This window comes from Anguilla anguilla, chromosome 3, assembly GCF_013347855.1.
Source record: "Anguilla anguilla isolate fAngAng1 chromosome 3, fAngAng1.pri, whole genome shotgun sequence".
In the NCBI taxonomy this organism is placed as follows: domain Eukaryota; kingdom Metazoa; phylum Chordata; class Actinopteri; order Anguilliformes; family Anguillidae; genus Anguilla; species Anguilla anguilla.
The window spans coordinates 16,087,717-16,109,904 of NC_049203.1; the positions used below are offsets into that span (position 1 = coordinate 16,087,717).

General features: G+C 43.6%; 1 protein-coding gene across 1 annotated transcript; it reads left to right on the forward strand.

Moving 5' to 3' along the window:
* Positions 1-6,516: 6,516 nt before the first annotated feature.
* Positions 6,517-10,345, forward strand: dusp1 (dual specificity phosphatase 1). The gene is made up of 4 exons (XM_035411449.1): positions 6,517-7,263; positions 7,580-7,728; positions 8,086-8,305; positions 9,098-10,345. Exons 1-4 carry the CDS (start codon positions 6,855-6,857, stop codon positions 9,451-9,453), a joined length of 1,134 nt encoding a protein of 377 aa, XP_035267340.1. The 5' UTR covers positions 6,517-6,854; the 3' UTR covers positions 9,454-10,345.
* Positions 10,346-22,188: the final 11,843 nt, after the last annotated feature.

Sequence of the window (22,188 nt, forward strand, 5' to 3'; positions counted from 1 at the left end):
TCCCCCCCTTTAAAGTAGGAGGAACACGTTTACAGTTTCTGCTCACAGAAAGTTGTTCATACTTCCCTTGATTTAAGTAAGATAATGAAAACAATTGAAGAAAGGAATGGGCTTTAAAATGTATTAACATCCCTATATTTTGGAATGATTGTGTTATTCCCTCTTGCTTTTACTTTTGGTATGTTATACCTTTATTTGCTGGCCTATTCCCATGTTGTTCGGTGTATTTCATTTCTTGTTTAATTCCAATGTTTAAATGACTCCCTTGTATATTATTGTTTATGTTGATCATTTAAAATGTATGTTTCATGTTTTATATGTATGTCACGAAAATGATTGTGATCAATAAAAAAAGACATTTTGCACATCACATGAATATCCATTTGGCATTCCAGCAGTTGTGTTTGGCTGTAAGGAGCTGTGGCACAGTGTACTACACACTTTGGGGATGTTCGTAGTATTGATGTTCGTAGTATTATATCATCTAAATTACTTGTCGCTGATTTCAGCCTGGTTATAGCCTATGATAGAAGCGCCAGCGGAGGTCCAGTCTGTAATCATTGTTTCTTTTTATTTGATACTGGGCAAAGTGACTAGCTTCCTGTCATTCGAAAATGTCTTGAGTTTCTGTCTCTCTTCCCTGTGAGCCCAACGGGATCATCATCAGTTGCTATGTGTGACATGCATGCTGCTGATCTCAAGCCCTGAAGGCTTGCCCTTTCTTCCACAGATCAGCAGATCTACAGCTGATGGGCAGGTGAGATATATATGGCAGAAGCCTGACCTAGTCAATGGGCCCTTTCCAACACTCTGGGGTAGCTTAAAGGGAAATGTGATTTTAGACCATTCATACACACCAGTCATCTTGAGTACAACCTTATAACTGGTTAAATGTATTTCATAGTTTTAGCAATAGCATATTCTATAGCCTAACCTAGTGGGTCAGGTCTAATTCCAGCCAGAAGTCCAACAGACTTAACGTAGTGGGTGACATGGGGGCGACATAGCTCAGGAGGTAAGAGCAGTTGTCTTTCAGTCGGAGGGTTGCCGGTTCGATCCCAGCCCTCGGCGTGTCGAAGTGTCCCTGAGCAAGTCACCTAACCCCTAACTGCTCTGGTGAATGAGATGTATCAATTGTAAAGTGCTTTGGATAAAAGCGCTATAAAAATGCAGTCCATTTACCATAGTGATAAAAAATTGCTTGGTTCTGTTAAATTTAATAGAAAAGAGGGGGGGAAATCCTCACTTTAGCATTAGCTTGTCGTTGTCGTTTTACTTTACTTTTACGTTTGGACAGCTTCAGAATTTATTGTTGAATGTAGGCTAGTCTACATTCTTCTGCAGTTTAAATCTCACTGTCGGCCTATAGGTCTACTAAACATACATGATAGCTACATTTTAATAAATTAATAAACTACTGTATTTGATTTGTAATGATTTACGCGTCGATCCGGTCATGGCCTGCACGAATTATTCCATCCGTTTCACATGTGCAGAAATCCGAGCTATGACTTTTTCTGAATACTGTATAGGTTATTCTTGCGGTGACTTAGGAATCTCAGAACTTTCCGTGCTGAAACAATTACCTTTAGCACAATGGATCGTATTGGGGCACATTAATAGTAGCCTAATTTATGCAAAAACAATCAGCCACCAGATTTCGAGAGCCACTGTTATGTAACAAGTTATCGTGAGCCCTTGTGTTCTGTTCACCCCGGTTCAAACCTGACAGTTTTGCTTTTCCAGTATATTAAAAGAGAAACAGCCAAGTGAAAGGGTAAAGTTAATTTTATAGGACAGACAATGATCGCACTCGTTCAAATGTTGAAACGTTTGGGATGACCAACAGTGCGTCTTTATCCAGGTCCACAATGGCATATCTGCCAAAGCCCATTTGAATAACGTAGAATAAAGCTGTGTTTGTTCTCCAAAGATAAGGCTGAATTTGTAGGCTACATATGGAATGACTGTGAGCGAGCACACAGCATTTATTACCCCATAGGCGAGTTGCCACATAGGCTACGTGCTGTTTGCACGTATGCCATCCGCAGAATTCACGTATCTTATTGTGTAGTGCGCTACACGTTTAGTGCGATTCCATGTTTTTTAAAAAGCCATTACATATATTCGGCTGAAATTATGAAAACATGATAGGGCTGGCCGGTTATGCCTTGGCAGTGCCATGACGGTAAACTAGTCTGTAAAGATATGACAGAAAGCCGGTGCCAGGCACTGTCAGAGACAGAGTTTCAGTTCTATTTCATTCTTCAACGCATTGGGGAAGAGGTATTAAACAGTCACAGTGTGTTCTGTCTGAGGTCATCGCAGCAGTTTATGACACATGCACGCGGACGCAGCCTCAATGAAATTCATCATTTGCTGTTTGCACTTCATTTCAGCAATCAGAGGGTTTGTCAGGGTGACACAACACAGTTTTTAGTCCATGGAACAGAAAACGTGAAACCAAGAGTGACTCATTTTTAATGGTATTTCCGTCAGTTTCCCATAATTTTGTTTATTTTCGTCGTTTTATAGAACAACTATGCGTATGACAGTTCAGGCTGAATTTAGTTATATTTGCACAAAGTCACAATGTAAATAAATGTAAGGGTTGGCACTCCTTTTAAGCATACAGGCGGGTCAGTAATCCACCCTTTGCTGTCGGGACTGTCCACTTAAAGGGATACCAATGTTGTATAATGAAAAGTATCAATATATTACATTATCCATCCAAATAAATATTCTAGATTTATTATAAACACACCTGACCAGTGTAAAATCTCTTCTCAGAAGGTTATGACCTTACATAACCTTAATAATATGCAAATGAGGAGACGCATTCCTGGTGAACTGATGGTAATGGTTTGTTTTCTTACAGAACCAGATTTGGGTGCATGGAGATTTTTTGGGTCTAACTGCCCTGTGCTGTGTATTCCAAGAAGTTTTTTGACTTGTAGAGAACGCTCATTCTTTCCCTTAATTAAATGCACATGCACAGTCACTGCTCTTCACTTCAACAAACTCAACCCGCCCCCCTCTTCGTGTACAGGAAACACATGTGAGTACATACTGTATCCACCCCATAACCCTCCCCCCAAAGTGACGTTACCACCGTGTGGCTCGAGTTTTCGGACTGATTCATCCGAGCTCTGACAGTAAGAACTGACCGCAGGTTCCCCTAGAACCTCCAGTACTGTGTTGCAAGCCACAACTTTGTGTTGTTGCTCGTTTCTTTCTCTCTCTCTCTCTCTCTCTCTCTCTCTGTTTTGTTTCTCACTTTGTTTTGGAGAAACAAAGAATGCAAACTTTTTTCTGACACCGCACTCCTGTGCTTTTAGATACACTTGAGTCAGAGCAACAAAAATGCAGGGCTGACGTCATGACCTATATATGCTTTCCTGTTTCACATTCAAAATCCAGGCTGCATTTTCTGGGTGGGGGAAAAGTGTCCTAATTTTTTTAAAAGAAGAAAAAAAAAAAGATTTACTAGCAGTAGACTCTGAGGCACATTTTAGATCAAGTATTGGTGCCAGTCAAATGAATATGTATTTTACACCAGCTCATTTTATCACAATGTATCTTCCAATAAGGTGCGGTGTAGAATATTACAGCTCTATTTACCCTGAATATTTCATACATGTCGATAATGGCAAAAAAGATAAGCAAAATAAACAATGAATTTTGCCCATTATAATGTTTGGGGTCATTGTCTTGGTGCATGGTGAAGTGCTGTCAAATGAGTTTTGAGGCATTTGGTTGGATCTGAGAAGGTGTTTCTGTACACTTCACAATTCACCCTGCTACTGTGATCATCAGTCACATCATCTAAGACAAGTGCACAATTTTCAGTGTCAGCCATACATGCCCAAGCCATAATGCTACCTCCACCATGTTTCACAGAAGAGCGGGGGATGCTTTGGATCATGAGCAGTCCCTTTCTTCCTTCACATTTTATTCTTTCCATCACTGTATTACCGGTTAATACTTGTCTCTTAGGTCCTTAAGACTTTGTTCCAGAACTCTATGTTTTGTTTAGTTTTTTTTTTTTTACAGTAAATGTACTTTTGCGCAACCTCTATTGTGATGTTCTGTTCTTGAAGCTTACCAGTGATTTGCATCTTGTGGTGAACCCTCTGAGGTTATTCTGGCGTAGTCTTCTCTTTGCCTACGTATGTGTTCTTGATTGGTTTGATAGCTGAAATTGTTTTTTTCTGACAACTGAAAGTATTCTTCGGTCTTCCACTACAGTGGTCTTTCACGGTCTACCAGGTCATTTGCTATATCTGGGCCCACCAATGCATTCTTGCTTCTTAACAATGTACCAAACAGTTGATTTTGACACCCAATGTTTAGCTATGTCTCTGATTGATGTAGACTGATTTTCCAGCCTCATGATGGCCTGATTTACTGACACTTCTTTGGTCCCCGTTTTGAGAGACAACAGCAATAGACTCCAGATGCAAATTCCACACCTAGAATCAACTCTAGATCTTTTGTTAGCTTTCTTGTGCATGTGCTCATGATGGAAATACACAAAACTCCCAAAGAAACAGCTGCACAGCCAATTATCCAATTAATGTTTCCTCCTAAAATGGGGTAACTATTTATAAAAAGGGCTGTAATTCTCACCTGATATGGTTGTAAATACCTGCACTCTAAACTCATATTCATTGTTTTATTTCAAATACAATGTGCTGGAGTACAGCGCCAAAACAAAAAAATATATATAGGTACCACTGTCTCAATACATTTGTATTTAACTACATATAAATATACATACACTGGTGTAATATATTTTATATCAAAAAGTCCCTTATTATCAGTCTCAAACCTGCTTGCCTGAGTTTGCTTTTTAACCCGTAAATCACATGCACAAGCTGAAGTGATACAAGCAGTGACCAAAGGTCAGCATCTCATAAACTCTACACACCTGTAGCCTGCAAACAAGCACTTTTTCTGTCACTGTCCATTAACCAGAGAAGAGGGAAACAGGGAGGATTAGGCCTATATGATGAGTCAACTGCTGGAGTTATCTCAGAAGCTGATGGGAGAATATTGTCATGATTTACAGCAAGAATTTGTTAAGCATAAGCAGCTTGGACTCGCTCCACTCAGGTTTGTGAATGTAACATCTTTTACTGCCCCACAATGACTGGACTTGTTTAGCATAAAACATGATTTAAGTGGAATACACACACACACACACACACACACACAGGCATTTTTAACAGGCATGGACAAAACTGAGGGCATGTTATAGAAAAACTGATACAAAACTCAGGTGTGTTTCTGTGGTTTTCAGGACCTCCTGTTGTTGCTGGGCACAATGCACGGGTGGGTCGCCTGGCTGCCCTGCCTTTTTGTGTATTGTGCCACTTAAAATAAAAAAGAAGAAGTGTCCTACATGTTTACAACAGCCTACTGAGCCTGCCCCAAATGGCAGCGATTATGTTGACTTTGTCACCATACTGTAAGCATGATGGAGGTGTGCTTAAAAACCTGCCAAACTGGATCTTTGAGGAGTAAACAAACACCCAGATATCCCTGGAAGCAGAGCTTCCACCCGCCCGTGGGCAGGTACGGCATGGCGGGGGCCTGTCCTCACGGCGCGGTGGAAATCTACCAGAGCTCCGGCTGTTGTACGGTGATTAACCTTTATGACTCACCTTCGCTCGGCCTCTCCTCGGTCGCACCGTACTGGCGCCCAATAAAAACAACGCATAAACTTTTATTGCGGCCGTGATAGGAATTTGCTTATTGTCTCGATATTTGTCAGCTCTCATCTGAAGAAGAGGGATAAAACGCACAACAAACAATAACATCACGGAATTTTCCTTCGGATATTCTGCGAGATTCCTCCTTTGATCCAGCCCTGGGGCAGTGCGGGTTTTCATAACTGAAGAGGGGTCCACTTTGTTAAAAACTTGCACATGTGAATGCAAACGTATTAAATGGAACTTATTTTCTCATACAAACCAAAAACAGTGATCACACACACGTGTGTGTGTGTGTGCATACAGTATATGTTTTTACTTTTCTAAAATGTAATTTTATACACATAAACACATGTATGTAAGCATGTATATGCACACACACACACACACATATACATATACACATGTATATATATAGCACATTACCTTTTATCATATATATATTCAAATAACAATAAGAAAATGACTATTTTCTTGCATTCATGTGAGTATCTTTATTTGAGATTTGCTTCTGCGCCCATTTCAGATATCCTTTTTTTCAAAATACCATGCGGCCTTCAAAGAGAGAATTTTAAAGGAAAATAATATTAAAAATAAATGCAACAAAACATTAAAGGCCGTCTGGAATTGAGCTTGCCTCGGGTCCCTGTAACACCAGCAAGACCTCAGTTTTGTTTCGTTTGTGCGATCTCTGGTAGAAGGGCTTGACTCAAGCTTACGCATGACGTCTGTGCAAATTCACTCTGGCGGAGATCCAAGAAGGGCGGGGACTCAACGTCATCAATTCCTCATTCATAAAAGAGGACATACAGCCCACTGAGATAAGGTAGTTTGAAGTTGCGAACGTTAGAGCTCTATAAACGAGAAACTCCAAAACTTACAAAAGGAAAGGGGGCACTGTTAGCTCTGAAGACACGGATACCTATTGAAACCAATAGATATTTTTTTACAAAGGCACCGCTTTTTCTTTCGGAAACTGAACGAGTTAGGTTACTTATCCGTCGTAGGAACAAAGCAGAAATCGACTGAATACGACACTACACTATCTAAAAGGAGACTTCGGAAACCGTTTTCGAGAAGGCGATTAACAACAACACAGGAAGGATCTTTGTCCTACTTTTGTGAACGTTCAGTTTTTTTATGTATTTAGATCTGCCGTTTTCCGCACGTCGCCCTACTATGGTCATAATGGAAGTCCCCAGTATCGACTGCGCCACCTTCCGAAATCTGTTGGAGGGGGACGGAGCGGGCTGCCTTGTCCTGGACTGCCGCTCTTTCTTTTCGTTCAACTCCTGTCACATACCCGGTTCAACTAATGTGCGTTTTAGCACTATAGTGCGCCGGAGAGCAAGAGGGGGTTTGGGTTTGGAACATATTGTTCCCAACGAGCAAACCAGGAACAGACTCCTATCTGGGGAGTACCAGGCGGTTGTGTTTCTGGATGACCGGAGCTTTGACTTTGATCAAGTGAAAAAGGATGGCACGTTAATGCTCGCGGTGAACGCCTTGTGCCGCGACCCATGTGGCGCCAGTATATTTTTGCTGAAAGGTAAGCTTTAATTTTGTACTTCGAGGTTAAAGTGGTTCTTAGTTTACGAAATTGCAAGCATAACTTGCAAATTGGTCGTATAGGCCTATCATTTAAATGCTGCTAAAGTCTTACCGTATGCTCCGATAACGTCGACGCTACATGGGACAGAAATTGCCTGTTTAAGGCGACAAACAAATGCTGTCTAGCAGCTGTCAGCCAACTGGCTTCGTGCATCTTGGTGACATATTGAATGCAAAAATAGCCACTCAACAAGACAGCTGTCACTTGTTTTTGTTTGGGAGTTGGATTGTAAATGTTTGCGATTGTTGCTTAGGTGGATTCGAGACTTTTTCCTCCGAGTTCCCCGATATGTGCACCAAGCCGGCTCCCCCCCAGGGTTTGTGCCTGCCGCTGAGCGCCAATTCCCAGCCCAACAGTGCGGAATCCGGCTGCAGCTCGTGCAACACCCCCCTCTACGACCAGGTAAGATTTGAATGCGTTACATAGGCTAAAATTTTATATTCGATTATGTGTTTTTTATTTTTTAAACTTATTACAAATATGCCTAAAGGCCTGCTCATTGTCCTGAAAAAATGACCGAATGGAGATTCACATGGTGTGGGGGTAGTAATCCTATTTAATTCAGAGTTAAACAGTGACCTGTCACGCATCTCCTTAATGGGCGGGAATGAATAGGTTCTATTCTTGCCGACGATGAAGCCTTAACTTGTATTAATCCATAGCAACAGGCTTTACAAGAATAAATGAAGGATAATGCCTTTTTCTGTGCCTATTTTCGTTAAACGGAAAAGTAAAGTTTTATTTTGTCGTCATTCTCAGGGTGGGCCGGTAGAGATCCTGCCATTTCTGTACCTGGGCAGTGCATATCACGCATCCAGAAAAGACATGTTGGACACCCTGGGCATCACGGCCCTCGTCAACGTCTCTGCCAACTGCCCGAATCACTTTGATGGCCACTACCAATACAAGAGCATTCCGGTGGAGGACAACCACAAAGCTGACATCAGCTCCTGGTTCAACGAAGCTATTGAATTTATTGGTGAGTTTCTTTACAAATTTCCCCCTAAAACCAACCTCCCTCCCTTTCCCTCCATACTGACAAATACCCCCACCCCCTATAGTTCTGCACAGATGCTTCCACGGAAATGACCCCCCCCCCACACACACACAGGCAACCTGTTCCCTGGAGTGGCTTGAATTAAATTTAAATCCAGAGTTTCCCTCCAAATTGACCAGCTGTCCAGCCAGGCTCCCCTCTGTACCACTGTATAATGGGAACAGGGCTTACATCACCACTGCTCCCCCCTCTCCCTCGTTGAAGGAGGGTGCCCCCTTTTTCATGTTAAGCATGGGGCCACGACCTGGGCTGAGCATGCTGTGTTTGAATGATCTCCAGGCTCTTTGTTCTGGCTGAACAAAAGGCAGTCTTCCCCCAGCCCTCCACTGCTTTCCTACTCTACAACCCCCATCCCCCCCCCACCACCCCACCCCCTTCCCCCACCAGCGGGGGAACCCTCCGCCCCCTTTTGTGTCCACTTTGTGAGCTGACCCCGTGGGGAGCCCCACCCATCCCCCCCACTCTTACCTCCTCTTCCTGTTCCCCCAAATGAGATGCGAGACCACCACCACTAACGGTTCAATTTGCCTCTGAAAGAGGCCAGGAGAGGAGGGATACAATCCGTTTCCTGCCGTTCACACTCACTCCCCATTCAGCCCTGCCCCCCATTCAGGCTCACCTACGTGACCTCAGTAGCTGTGACATCATCGATACATGACCGTTGAATGTGCTCTGTACTGACCTGCTCTCTCTCTCTCTCTCTCTCTCTCTCAGACTCGGTGCGGAACGCCGGTGGGCGCGTTTTCGTGCACTGCCAGGCGGGCATCTCTCGCTCCGCCACCATCTGCCTGGCGTACCTGATGCGGACCAACCGCGTGCGCCTGGACGAGGCCTTTGAGTTCGTCAAGCAGCGGCGGAGCATCATCTCGCCCAACTTCAGCTTCATGGGGCAGCTGCTGCAGTTCGAGTCGCAGGTGCTGGCCTCCTCCACCTGCTCGGCCGAGGCGGGCAGCCCCGCCCTGGGCCAGAGCGCCACCGTCTTCAACTTCCCCGTCTCCATCCCCGTCCTCCCCAACGCCAGCCCCCTGGCCTTCCTGCAGAGTCCCATCACCACCTCTCCCAGCTGCTGAGGGGCCGAGGGGGCGGGCCGCGTCGCTGTGGCGCTCTCCGGGTCCCCGGACGCCGCAAGGAGGACTCTGCAACGCTTGGGACTTAGACCCCCCCCCCCCCCCCCCGGCTCGGGCCGAGGTTGTGCATTCGGGCCGCTTTGCAGAAGCACTAGACCCCTCCCCCCTAATGCCACAGGGGCCAATGGCGTTCGTCCGTACGTCCCTGTGGGCAGTAGACCTGAATTTGAAGCGTTGTGACTGACTGCCATTGAAGGAAATGCTGGACTTGCGCTGAAAAGCTCACCCCCCACCCCCACCCTCAAGCCGAAGACAAGATGCAAGTGTTCGGCATGTGACAGAAGTGGAGTGCAAGGGGAGGGGGGGCTTGAGCATTTACCCCCCACTTCTTCTGTGTATTCAGACAGGGTCCGGTTTAGAACTGCCATGACCAGGGTGCATGGGGAGGGGGGGGGGTTCTTCTTAAATAACCAGGCTTGTGTTCCACCCTATAAGCTGATGGAGAAGGGGATGACATCCCTTTTGCCTCATAAGACAGGAGTATTTAATGCTTCTGTTCTCTCAGGTGAATATTTATATGTATTTGGTAGCTTAAGTTGCTTTCGAAGCGGCCTGTTTTATTTCACAGCAGTGGGGATTTTTCGTCGCTATGGCTAGTGGCTAGATACCGGGTCACGCCCCTCCCCCACGCGGGTTCAGTTCAGTGAATGTATTACCCTTTTATTAGAAAAATCTGAATTGCCTGCAGGAGATTGCTGTCACAATCAAGACCGGCCCTCATCTCTGCAATGCCAATAGTTGCCTTTTTTTGGAACGTTCCCTGATCCCAACCGGAGAACGAACTGAATATGACCGCAGATTACCTCATGACTGTGTACTGCTGTGCAGTCCTGTGGCTGCTCCCCAAAAGCACGATTCAGGGGGACACCAATCGCAGGAGACTGCTGTTTGATATGTGATATTTATAAACCAAAGTAATATATTTGATATATTTTTGCATTTTCTGTTAATGTTTTTTTTTTTTTTATACCGTGAAATAAAATAATTTTTATACAAATGTGAAACCTTTTCTGTCTTTGTGTTACACTTGTCTGAAATAACCACTAAACTACAACAGTCAGCCCTGACAAAATGCATGGTTTGTATTTGTAGTGTGCATTTATTTTAGATAAATTCATTCAGAGGACTTCAGAGTAATGTAGGAAAATAAGGAAAATCTTTTGAGTGATATTTTGTTCACTTTATAGTTTCTTTAAATTTAAAAGAAACTTAAAAGTTTTAAATTAAACTTTTAATTTTGTTTCACTGTCTCTTCATGGAATACATGACCATTACTTCCCATTGGTTTTGCAAGATAAAAAATATTTTAATCTAAAAAAAGGTCCACGCACAATGTAACAAATCAACATGTATACCAATGGTAACAATGCGTAAAATGATTATTTCAAATCATTCAGTGAAATATTAAGCACTTCAATTTATTTCCACTGTCTACAATAATATCAACAGGGAGATGTTCATAAAATACAGAAGCACCATGTTTTGCTTTGCTTTGTGTGTGCTTGTTGCTACATATTTCTTGTCTCTGTCTTAGCCAAGCCGCCATAAATCAAATTGGATGTGACAAATACCGTCCGTCCACATTGGTGTGTTTCCAGCAATAAAATAACCCTTCTACAGACCAGGCATTTTCCACTGCAGGTGCCACATTCTTTCTGAAACCACAGGCATGTCGAATACACACATATTTACTTACACACGTTTACATATGTATGTAATGCGTATCAACATCCTACCAAAATCAGCTTAAAGACATTTTTGTGTTTAGTGTGCCCTAGCGATCTGCGTCTAGTTTTCATGCTTTCGTTGAAATAAGAAAGCTGTGTGTGTTCTGGACGGCCAGGCACAAAGGGGTCTTGTATCTGCCCTGAATACGTAGCAGATTCCATAGTCAGAAGGGTCCTGATCTCCATATTCAATGGGCAGAGGGCTGCGCATGGCGGAACATTCTGGACAGTCAGAGCCTGTTCTGCTGACTTCCACTGCCTTTCTCACGAAGAGAAGATCAAGAAGATTACAGTTCTAAGATTACTACTTAGCCAGATCAGCGGGACCTTGAGCAAGATCCTCATTCGAGAGAGAACTGTGCCTTGTGGGGACCTCAAGGGTTTAGAGGCCGTGTTGAAACATGCATGCTCACGGTTCGACCAATTGATGCCGTGAAAAACCCATCATTTACAAAGAAAGGGGAGAGGAAGGAGAAGTAGACGGGCGGGAAGGACATAGTTTGATACCTAACATTTAAAGAGCAGCAATTCTGGAGTGTTTCATTAAGGAAGCTCAAAGCTAGGCGTTAGCTGCTTCATTGTTAAAGGTGCCATTTACTTGCTGTCTGAATGTGTCAAGGAAGGTTGAATGTACCTTGATTGTGAAAGGTTTTAGCCTGTGTGATCTGACGAAATAGCCATCAGCTATGAAATGAGCAACCGTCCATTTCCCAAGCTTTTCTGTGTGTGTGTATGTGTGTGCTTTCATATGTGTATAAGCATGTATGAACATGTGTAGGTATTTGGAATACATATGCGTATGTGCCAGTGTGAGTGTCTGAACATGTGTCTGTGTGCTTATTTACAGCAAATGTGATAGTACGTGTGTGGGCGATTATGGAAATGTGTATTAGCATTTGAGTGAGATGAGCCGGTGTGATTGTGAAGAGTGTGAGATACTGTTTGCGTGTGAGCGTGTGTGTTTGCATGTGCGTAACTGCATACGCGTTTGATAACGTATGTGTGCGCATATGCGATAGACTGTGTGCGACAGTGTGTGTTATTATGTGTGGGTGATAGCATGTGTGCGTTTGTGCGTGTGTGATGTTGAGTGGGGTCAGGCGTGTGGTGCGGTGTAGGGTGGAGTGTGGGTATCTTGGAATCTCTAGGCTGGCTGAAGTGAATATAAAGGCATAAGGAGGTCCCCCTTTGTCCCAGCAGCACAGAGCCCTCTCTGTAAACTCCTCTTGGGAGGGAGAGGGAGGGGGGGTTAAAGGCTTGTAAATTATCCCAGTGCTCCCACATAGGCCGCACAATGGGGGCAGCTGGAAGGCGTTTGGGAAAAGTGCGACCGCGAAGGGGTCTTTCAATGCCCAGCCAGACAGCACTGTTTCCTCACCACGGCTGTTTGTGACAGGGACCGTATCAGACACGCCTACCGAACGCCGCTAAATATGTTTGTGTGGCAAATTAGCACAACACTGACACTCAACCAGCCTATGCCCCCCCAACCCGCCTATGCCCCCCCAACCCGCCTCCCAGGAAAAACAGCCGTTTAGGCCGCCATGCCTCAGCACACCCTTACATCAGCGGCTGTTACACAACTGCCCCAAATTCACAACATTTAGCACACACAACAGCACCTTCTGTCTGTGTCTCCACGTTACCTGAAAAGAATCAGTATTCATTAAAAAAAAATACATTCATAATGAAAATAAAACGTGTTTGTACCTTAGTCTCCAAAATAGTTGTCTAAATATCCAACACGTTCCAACACATGCACACACGCATTCGCTTTGTCGTTTTGGCTTCTGAAATAATTATGGGATTCAAAGAAGAAACCTGTTGAATGGTCTTTTTGTGAAGTTCCTGACTGAACAAAGGCAGTATTTTAATTTTGAGCTGGGATCTCCCTTTTGTAGCGCAGAAAGTCCATCTGTGTCTCTGCGCAGTAAGGGCGGGAGCCTGCTGCGTCAGAGGCAGACAAGGGAAAAGAACACAAACCCAACACCATCCTTCACTCATCCTCTTCCAACACAAAACACACACACACACACACATGCAGTGTGAGTGTGTGTGTGTGTGTGTGTGTGTCTGTGAGAGAGAGAAAAAACAGAGAGAGAGACAGAGAGAGTGAGAGCCCTGGATTCAATCAAATTTTTTTCATTTTTACTTACAAATAACTTACAATTTTTACTTTTTTTCACAAAAACAGTTTTTCAACTTGTGATCGCTGAACTCGCCAAACCATGTTTGTTAAAAAGACAACTAGCAGATGCGATCGCATATAACAGTTAAAGTGCAAATGTTGATTGAACCCTGGCCAGAGCGGTAGAGGGAGCGAGTAACAGAGACCCTGCATTCCAAACGAACAGCCCTTCCTTCATAAATAAACCTGCATTGTGACTTTCGTCCACCAACTTTTGTAGACACAATCAGCGCGGTTCGGAAAGCCAGGCTCCTGATAGCATCGGCTGAACAATAACAGGAATGCACAGAACAGCTTGTCTGACTCTGAATTCGTTCCTCCTCTTGTGGATTTAGGATTCTTGTTGGGCCAACAGGATTTCCCGGCTGGAATTACATCAAATAATTTAGTACCCCCCCCCCCAATACACACACACACACACACACACACACACAACTGAATTACTAATCTGATAATTATAGTGAGTTGTTTTACATTTGAGAGACATTTGAGTTTCATTTCTAACACAAGCCACAGAGCAAATTCCTCCTTCATAACATGGTGTTCACATTTTGAAACCTGGTCTGGCTGAGATTCATATAATGTATCAATCTCACTGAAGATAGAATAGAATGAAACATCTAAAAAGTACTAAAAAGGATTTCACATTTATCCCTCACAATATTCAGTGGGGTTGAAATGAATGGAGCTCAGAGAATGGTGTACATTAAGTCTTCAACTAGTAATCAACAGGCTGTTTTTTCCCTCCATTTAACCATCACCCTTCGGAAAAAGCCTCAGTATGACAGAGTTTAACACTCTGTTGGGTCTCCCTTCATCCTCAACCTAGTTGTTGGGAAGATTCGCGCAGACGGCGTGGCGCTTTCAGCAGACGTTGTGTCGCTTGCATTTACTCTAACTGTGTGAACACGGTGACACATCTACAGCTTCCTGTTGGCCTCAGCTGCATAATGCACTATTCACTTTAAGGCTGGTAATCACCCAGCACGCCACAAGACCTGCTGTGATGTCATACACTGATGTCAGTGCCGGGCCACCAGGTCTGCCAGTCTGGTGAAGGGCGCTGGCGCTAAGCTACAGTGCCACTTACTGATAATGTGTACTAAAAGGTAACGTATTAACAATGATACTGTATTATGAGGTAATGCTATCCACATGTTTATAATACATGCTCGGAGATAGCTGTGACTGGCAGACTGTAAAACCTGGCAGGGATCTGCTTTTATTGTGAACCGGACTGCAATAGCCTGTTGAAGTCTATCAGTGAGCTGAAGACCAGAAAATTCTGGCAAGACCTCAGAAACAAGACAGCAATGTTGGTAGAACTTTCCAAGTTAACACACAGCCTGCATCTAGCTATTTTTTTTCATAGCATTTTACATTGTATCCATTTATACAGCTGGATATATACTGAAGCAATTTCGGTTAAGTACCTTGCTCAAGGGTACAACGGCAGTGTCCTACCCAGGAATCGAACCTGCGACCTTTCGGTTACAAGTCTAGTTCCTTACCCACTGTGCTACACTCCGTCCTTGTTAATATTGGGTTTCATATTCTTTTTCTTTTCCCCTTTTTGTATTTTGAATTGATATATGGGGAGATTTAAAATGTTCTGTTTTCACTTTGTTGGTTAAACAGACACAGTAATGTGGTTACTCTTTAGCAAAGAGACTTGTGCTTTGTGTGACTCACAATGGAAACTAAGGATCATGGGAAATAAGCTGCTGTGCTTCGGTGCACTCGGCGTCGCCTGAACTGATGATGCACTCCGCCTGGCAGCTATACCCGGTCACTTCCTGAAAAGGTGGGGCCAGCTTCCTGTGCGTGACACGGGCTGCGCCACGGCCCTCTGGAGCTGCTGTGCAAGCACTTCCTGTCTGTCAGACGCAAGGCACTGTGCTACTCTGCTCAGTGGGCGTGCCACATCCTCTCTAACGTCCCAGAGCGATAGCGACGCTTCCTTGTTCCCGAGCCCCCGCGAGCTACTCACGCTGGTGGAGAGACAAAGCCAGGGCCATTTCCCTGGTTATCTGACCCAGGCTCACCGCAGTGTGGCCTTGGAAGCAGGCAAATCAAGCAAAAGTACAGGCCTGTTCATCCTGTGTACAGTACAAACAGAGCATCACACACGCACTTCCAGGGGGTGAAGCACTGTACTGTGGAAAGAACCTCAAAGCAAATCCCCCCAAAGTAAGTCTTGTCGTGATTCAGGAGGTGATTCAGTTGGGGATTTGGGGATTCAGCCCGGAGAATCAGTCCAAACGCAGGCCTGAGTGCTGGGTTTGTTGTGGGTAGGTGGAAATCTTCTGGAATGCAAGGTCAGTCACAGTGACCCTGCTAGCTTGAATCAGCTACACGCAGCTCACAACCCAGGACACTCTCCTCTTTCAGAGAGAACACTTATGCAACAGGATGTCTTTCTCTCCATAACTTTCCATCTGACCCAAATGAATTTGGTACACATATGAATGACTTCTGTCAAAATAGGCTGCGTGCAGTTGTGAAACTGATGGTATAGAGCAGAGGTTAAAGAAAAAACTCACAATACTTCCTGTTTTGGGACTGGTTTTCGGTGGCTCGGCATTGTGCTCGCAGGATTAAACTGGATTAGAGGAGAGGGTGACGGAATATGGATGAGTCAAGATTAGGAGGTATGATTGGGGCAAACTCTCAGCCCCCCTCCTTCTTTCCTCTGTAATTAGGGGCACATCAGAGTCAAACATTCACTTTCCATGCCACTGAAGCTCTTGCTCTGCATCCCATAATATTACCCATAATATTACACCCCACATAACCAGCATCTACACAGCATACATTCATAGAACATACAATAAGACTTGTCTGAAGAAGAGCTGTCATTTCTCGTGCAATTTAATTTGGGGAACTAATGAATGTGGAAAGGGAGAGAAATATACATCCAAAATCTCATCCAAAATTATGGGCATTAATATGGCGTTGGTCCACCCTTTTCTACTACAACAACCTCCACTCTTCTAGGAAGGTTTTATACTAGATGTTGGAGTATTGCTGGAGGGATTTGCTTCCATTCAGCCAGAAGTGCAATAGTGAGGTCGGGCACTGGTTGGACGATTGGCTTACAGTTGGTTTTCCAATTGATCCCAAAGGTGTTGGATGAGGTTGAGGGGTTGCAGGCCGGTCACGTTCTTTCACACTGTTCTTGACAAAACCATCCTTTGAGACATCACTGTGTGCCTGGGGTCATTGGCATGCTGAAACAGGAAAGGGCCTTCCCCATACTATTGGGTAAGCACGGAATCGTCTAGTATGTGATTGCATGCCGTAGCATTAAGATTATTCTTCACTGATTCTAAGGGGCCTAGCCCAAACCATGAAAAACAGCCCCAGACCAAGAGGTGCCCTGATACTTTTGGTCATATAGTGTAGATACATGAACAGGTATACACAAATATCAAATTAATATATAAATAAAAGTACATGAATATATTCAAACTTATGAATGACACCCTTGTTCTCGGGAGGAAAGAGTTTTGCACTTTGTCAGACATGCATCACATTAAGGAAATATTACATCTGCGAGTCATGGTGATTGTGTGTGATCATGCTTGATAGACTGCTTTTTTTTGATGTAGTTACATGGTGGGGTTGCCAGGTAAAAGCTGCGCTGCTCTGGTGTAATAATGCTGTTAGTTTGTCAGGACAAGGCTGTGGTGTTCCAGTATATTAAGGCTATTCATTTGTGAGATACAGACAGTCAGTTTTCATGTGATAATGTTGAGGGACTGTGGGGCATGGACTGTACTGTTCTGGAAAAAATAATGCAGTGGATTGTAGTATAAAATTTATGGTCATAAACTCTGTGTGGAAAAACACTAGACCCTTAGCAGGCTATAAAAGAGCTAATCTCAGCACTGACATCGCACCCCTGTAGTTTCCTAAAATACTTCCGACACTCAAAGGTGGGGGGACCGGGAAAGGTAGACCGATCAGAGAAAGCCTACTCTGTGGAGCTGCCTGGACAGAACACATATTGCATTACATGTCATTCATTTAGCAGATGATCTTTTCCACAGAGTCTTACCATGTAGGGAAACATAACTGTATTTACATGATTTACATGACTAATAACACCAGACCTGGGTAACAACAGACCCAGACCAGCGAGTATTAAATGCAATATCACTAATGCAAAGCTTAGCATAGTTAATAGCCTCCATCTAGACCTTAAACTGGGCAAATGACGTTGCAGTAAACATTCCAAAGATTATTGGACCCATCCCAACACCCCCTACCTGACCCCAAACAGCTTCAGTCCCACCTCTGCACTCCATCCCTCCTCCCCCACTTTACCCTCACCACACAAAGTGCAGGCAGAGTTGAACCCCAGAATAGACTACAGACAGAATATGAAAAACGTTTTTCAGGTTTAGGGAGAGTAGCAGGGTGGTGACTTCTCTGACTGACCTGAAGGTCTAAATTCCCAAACAGAAGTGGCTTGACGTTGCCTCAGAAGAGATCCTGAGATAGCCTCTGACCTATCTGGAATGGAAATGGAAATGGAAAAGTGAGTTAGGCAGGGTTGAGAATGGGGCAAAAATTGCTTCTTTTACTCAAGCAGTAGAGAGCGAAACAACCTTTCATCTTTCTGTCTCTCCTTCAGGTGCATATATATGTGACGGTACTCCCCTTTGTAAGAAAATTACTTTTCTATGATGGCCATTACCTTGTAGACATTTACCAGATATGCTTATACAGACAAACTCAGACAGCAGCAGTGCCCTACTGGGGATGTAAACAGAGAATTTTTATGGGATACGAACCCAGTTCTCTAATCATTACAGTGCACTGGTGATGCTGGCCACTGTTTGATGTGAAACAGAGGGCAGAAAGTGACATACAGAACAGGCAAACAGAAACAGTATGAATTTGGTCACGTATAAAATCTGTGGCTGGGTTTGGATTCTAGCCCTTTCTTTCACATGATTGAAGGGGAAAAAACACAACCAGCATTCAGTCCGAACATGTTCCGTGCGATGGACTGTTTCTTTACCTGAAGGGGTTGTTTACATGAATTGCACTGTTATTCATAAGCTCCAGTAATTATAGGCTTACATCCTTCTCATTGTGTTCTAAGATAGGTTTCATCATGTTGCCTGGAGTCTTAAATGTCTCTACAATACCCTGTCCCTAGGGTACCAGGAACCTTTCAGGTTTTCTGATTCTCCCTCTGTCTCATGCTTTCTGACAAATCAACTGTAAAAATCCACAATAACAAATCAATTTTGATCGACTTATTGATTTATTAAAAGTGTGCTTTCCTCTCACTAGCAACAGTCATACATACGTATGCCTAAAATTGTGACAGAGCCGGGAGAGGAGCTGCTCCTGATTGCAGGAGACAGGACGAGGCGGAGCCAAAGAGCAGAAAAGAACACCGGCATTCTCCATTTCCCGAAATCAAGGAACTGGGGTTTGACGTTGACACATTCAACAGCGTTACAGGATAAGATTAATCACCATCATTTTCGCTTGGAATCCTGTGTGCATGAGGGAACAAAACACAATAGCCTTCAACAGGGATAAGTATCACATTACAAATAATGAGAAGAAGCACATTACATAATCAGTTTGCGTAGCAGATCCCCTTCTTCAGGTTTCCTTAACACACATGGTCAAAAATATTACATTAGGACACTTTCATGTAATCTAAGGCATTTATGTGGCTAGATGTATTTGTTAGTTCAGGTTAAAGTCTTTCTCAAGAGTACATGAGCAGCGTTAGTTTAAGGGGCCTTTAGATCAAAAAGCCTGGGAACCCCCAAAGTACACTGTCAGTCAATGGAAAAACCCAATGGTGTATAAGTAGTCTTATAAAAAATTTGTTTGATCCAAATTGCTGCCAGAAGCATTAGCCTCTTCCAGCTGTAAGTCATATTTACTATTATCATGTCAGAACAACTGTCCTGAAGGCCCTATAAGCTTGCACAGTGTTCTTAAATCGCTCATCTTCTGATTCCAGTTCTTCAGACCCAGACCGACATTAACTGAAAGAGAAAAAGTGACCAATCTCTATACCCCCACATTAAAACACATTATGTAGATGTGCAATTCGTTACAGATGTAAAGACTAAATTTTGAGTTATTGCTAGGTTTTACTGAACAAAGACAAATATTTACTTGGCAATACACTCCAAGAACTATACTGAACTCTTGAAGAATCACAAAGGGCTATTATGTAACTAAGGGGGACTTTACTGAGCCTTTAAATTTCATAAAAGGGATAACAACAATGCAAAAGCTCTCAGGGTGGGTCCTGCCATCACAACCACAGGAAATGGGTGGGACTGAGTTTGTGACACATTTAACACTGATATCAGTAATTATTTATCAGAATTATGAGAAACAACTTTCCACATTACACAGCAGGAGAGGTCAAACCCCTCAGGGTGTTCAGTTCCAGGCTTCACACAAGCACCGGATACTCTCTAAATTGTAGGTAGATGATGATCGTAGATGGACTCAGTGGACTGGTCTTGTCATCGAATTCCCCTGTGTGCTTGAGTGGTTTGCCACCATAGTCTGCATGTTGTTTCAATCAGTTGTACAACGTGGAGATTAAAAAAGGAGAGCGATCGAAGCTGTGTTTGTTTTCGTTAAAGGTCACCCCCTGCCCCCCGGTACCAGGAAGACTGTGTGAACCCGCAGTTGCCTTGGGGCAAATGGACACCTGAGACACCTATGAAATGGAAGAAGCTGAGGTTGCTCATCGACAAGCATGAAACATGATATAGCTGCCAGATTTAACCCTAGCACATGTGATCCGCGCTGCTATAAATACCTCAACAGAATTTTACACTGTGCCATTAAAAAGCCTGAGCGGTAACATGCCAGACTGCAGATCTCTCCATCCAAAGTCTCATCCAGTGTTAGTGGGTTTAAATCTGCACCTGCACTGTCAGTTATGGTAAAGAGGAACTTATCCTTGTATTTTTGTGTTTTAAAGAGCAAAGCTTATATATGATGCCTACCCTGTAAACATAAACTGGCTTATCTAAGACAGATACTGGGGTTATGGTCACCATAGAAGGCCAGCTCAATCAACACAGCTTTGAATAACAAGAAAAATAAATAATTAATCTTCTGCAGAAACACGGACTGTCAAGTTCAGTAATTACTCAAACTAACCTCGTTAAACTCTTGGCGATAGCTTTCAGCATATTTAAAGCATATCACCAGCCCAACATCACTTCTAGTGTATGCTTTAGATTGGCCAAATTTATATGTGAAATGAATTATATTTAGGCTACAGAAGGTTCTGAAGACCAGCTTTACACTTGGTGGTATATTTGGCCATTCCAGAATTTGTGGTCTAAAGCAAGAAAATACACCACAAGTAACTCAAAAGCAGCTTGTGCAATTACACTCAAAGTGGAAGGCTCCTTTTAGCTTTATACTTACATGGTTATATGAGTACACGCAACAAAAAAAACTTATGAGTACGATATAAAAACAATGAGTACTGTGCCTACTGCAGATCCACATACAACTGCCACCTGTCTTCATTTACAGCGTTCAGTATTGTTGTTAGTTACCATAAAACGTCAACTATCGGTAAGAGGAAGCATATTCCCCTTCACTTTGCCGGCTTCACTTCCATGGCTCGCGCGCGCCCTCTGCTGAAGCAGAAAAAATCTATACATTCAACTATTGGTTTTCCGTCTAAAAGCGCGCTGGCACCCCCCAGTGTCTGTGTCAATGTACTTCACAGGTTTATTGCTCTTCGCGTCCGCATTAATAGATTATTAATCCATAATTTAATCACCCTGATATGCGTGTGTGTGTGTGTACAGGTGATTATTACAGTGAACATTACGCCAAATTTATCAACAACCTCATTGAAAATCCTAATTGTTATGGTAAAGGGATGGTAAATGGACTGCATTTATATAGCGCTTTTATCCAAAGCGCTTTACAATTGATGCCTCTCACTCACCAGAGCAGTTAGGGGTTAGGTGTCTTGCTCAGGGACACTTCGACACGCCCAGGGCGGGGATCGAACCGGCAACCCTCCGACTGTCAGACAACCGTTCTTACGTCCTGAGCTATGTCGCTATCTAAAACTCATAAATAGGCTAATCCCCCAGGTGCATCGGTATGATCTAAGACGTACGTGCGCATCATATAATGCACAATAAATACAAATATGTCAGTGTAACACATAAAGCCACACGATACCAGTCTCAAAATAAACAAGTAACCTAGCTGTACATTCACCTACATACATTGATCGGTCGCAGACCTCGGATCAGTGCCGTGCTACTCAAGTGCCACGGTTACCATACTGCTTTATTAAGATTACAGTGCGCGTCTGGTCTAGGAAGGAACCAGCGCGACTGTTTCCTGCTTTTAAGTGAAAATTAAAGTTTTAATAAATCATTTTTGTTAACGAAGGTAATTGTTACACTAAGAATAGGCTATACCATGCTTTCATGCGTATCAGGTAGGCTGCACCATCATGACCCAAATACCGATACCCCTATGACCGTTGCAGGTTCCGCTGTTTACTTTTAAACTGAAGTTAGCTAATAAGTGACAACTGATAGTGGGAAAGCGGGAATTTTTCAAAAATTGTGCGTTGCCCATGTGCAGGCATGTCAACGATAGGCTATTTGCGGGACCCTTTTTGAGCGGTAATACATTCGCTGTGTGAGCAGCTGCGGAATCGGAGATCTGCACACAAGCCGTGCCAAATCCGGCCCCCTGCACGAGCGGGGCGAGTCTATG

Excerpts from the sequence above, each read along its gene's own strand:
- dusp1 (XM_035411449.1), top strand. The coding sequence starts at position 6,855 with ATGTATTTAGATCTGCCGTTTTCCGCACGTCGCCCTACTATGGTCATA. Across the intron at positions 7,264-7,579 it reads CAGTATATTTTTGCTGAAAG|GTGGATTCGAGACTTTTTCC; the intron begins GTAAGCTTTAAT and ends ATTGTTGCTTAG. Across the intron at positions 7,729-8,085 it reads ACACCCCCCTCTACGACCAG|GGTGGGCCGGTAGAGATCCT; the intron begins GTAAGATTTGAA and ends CGTCATTCTCAG.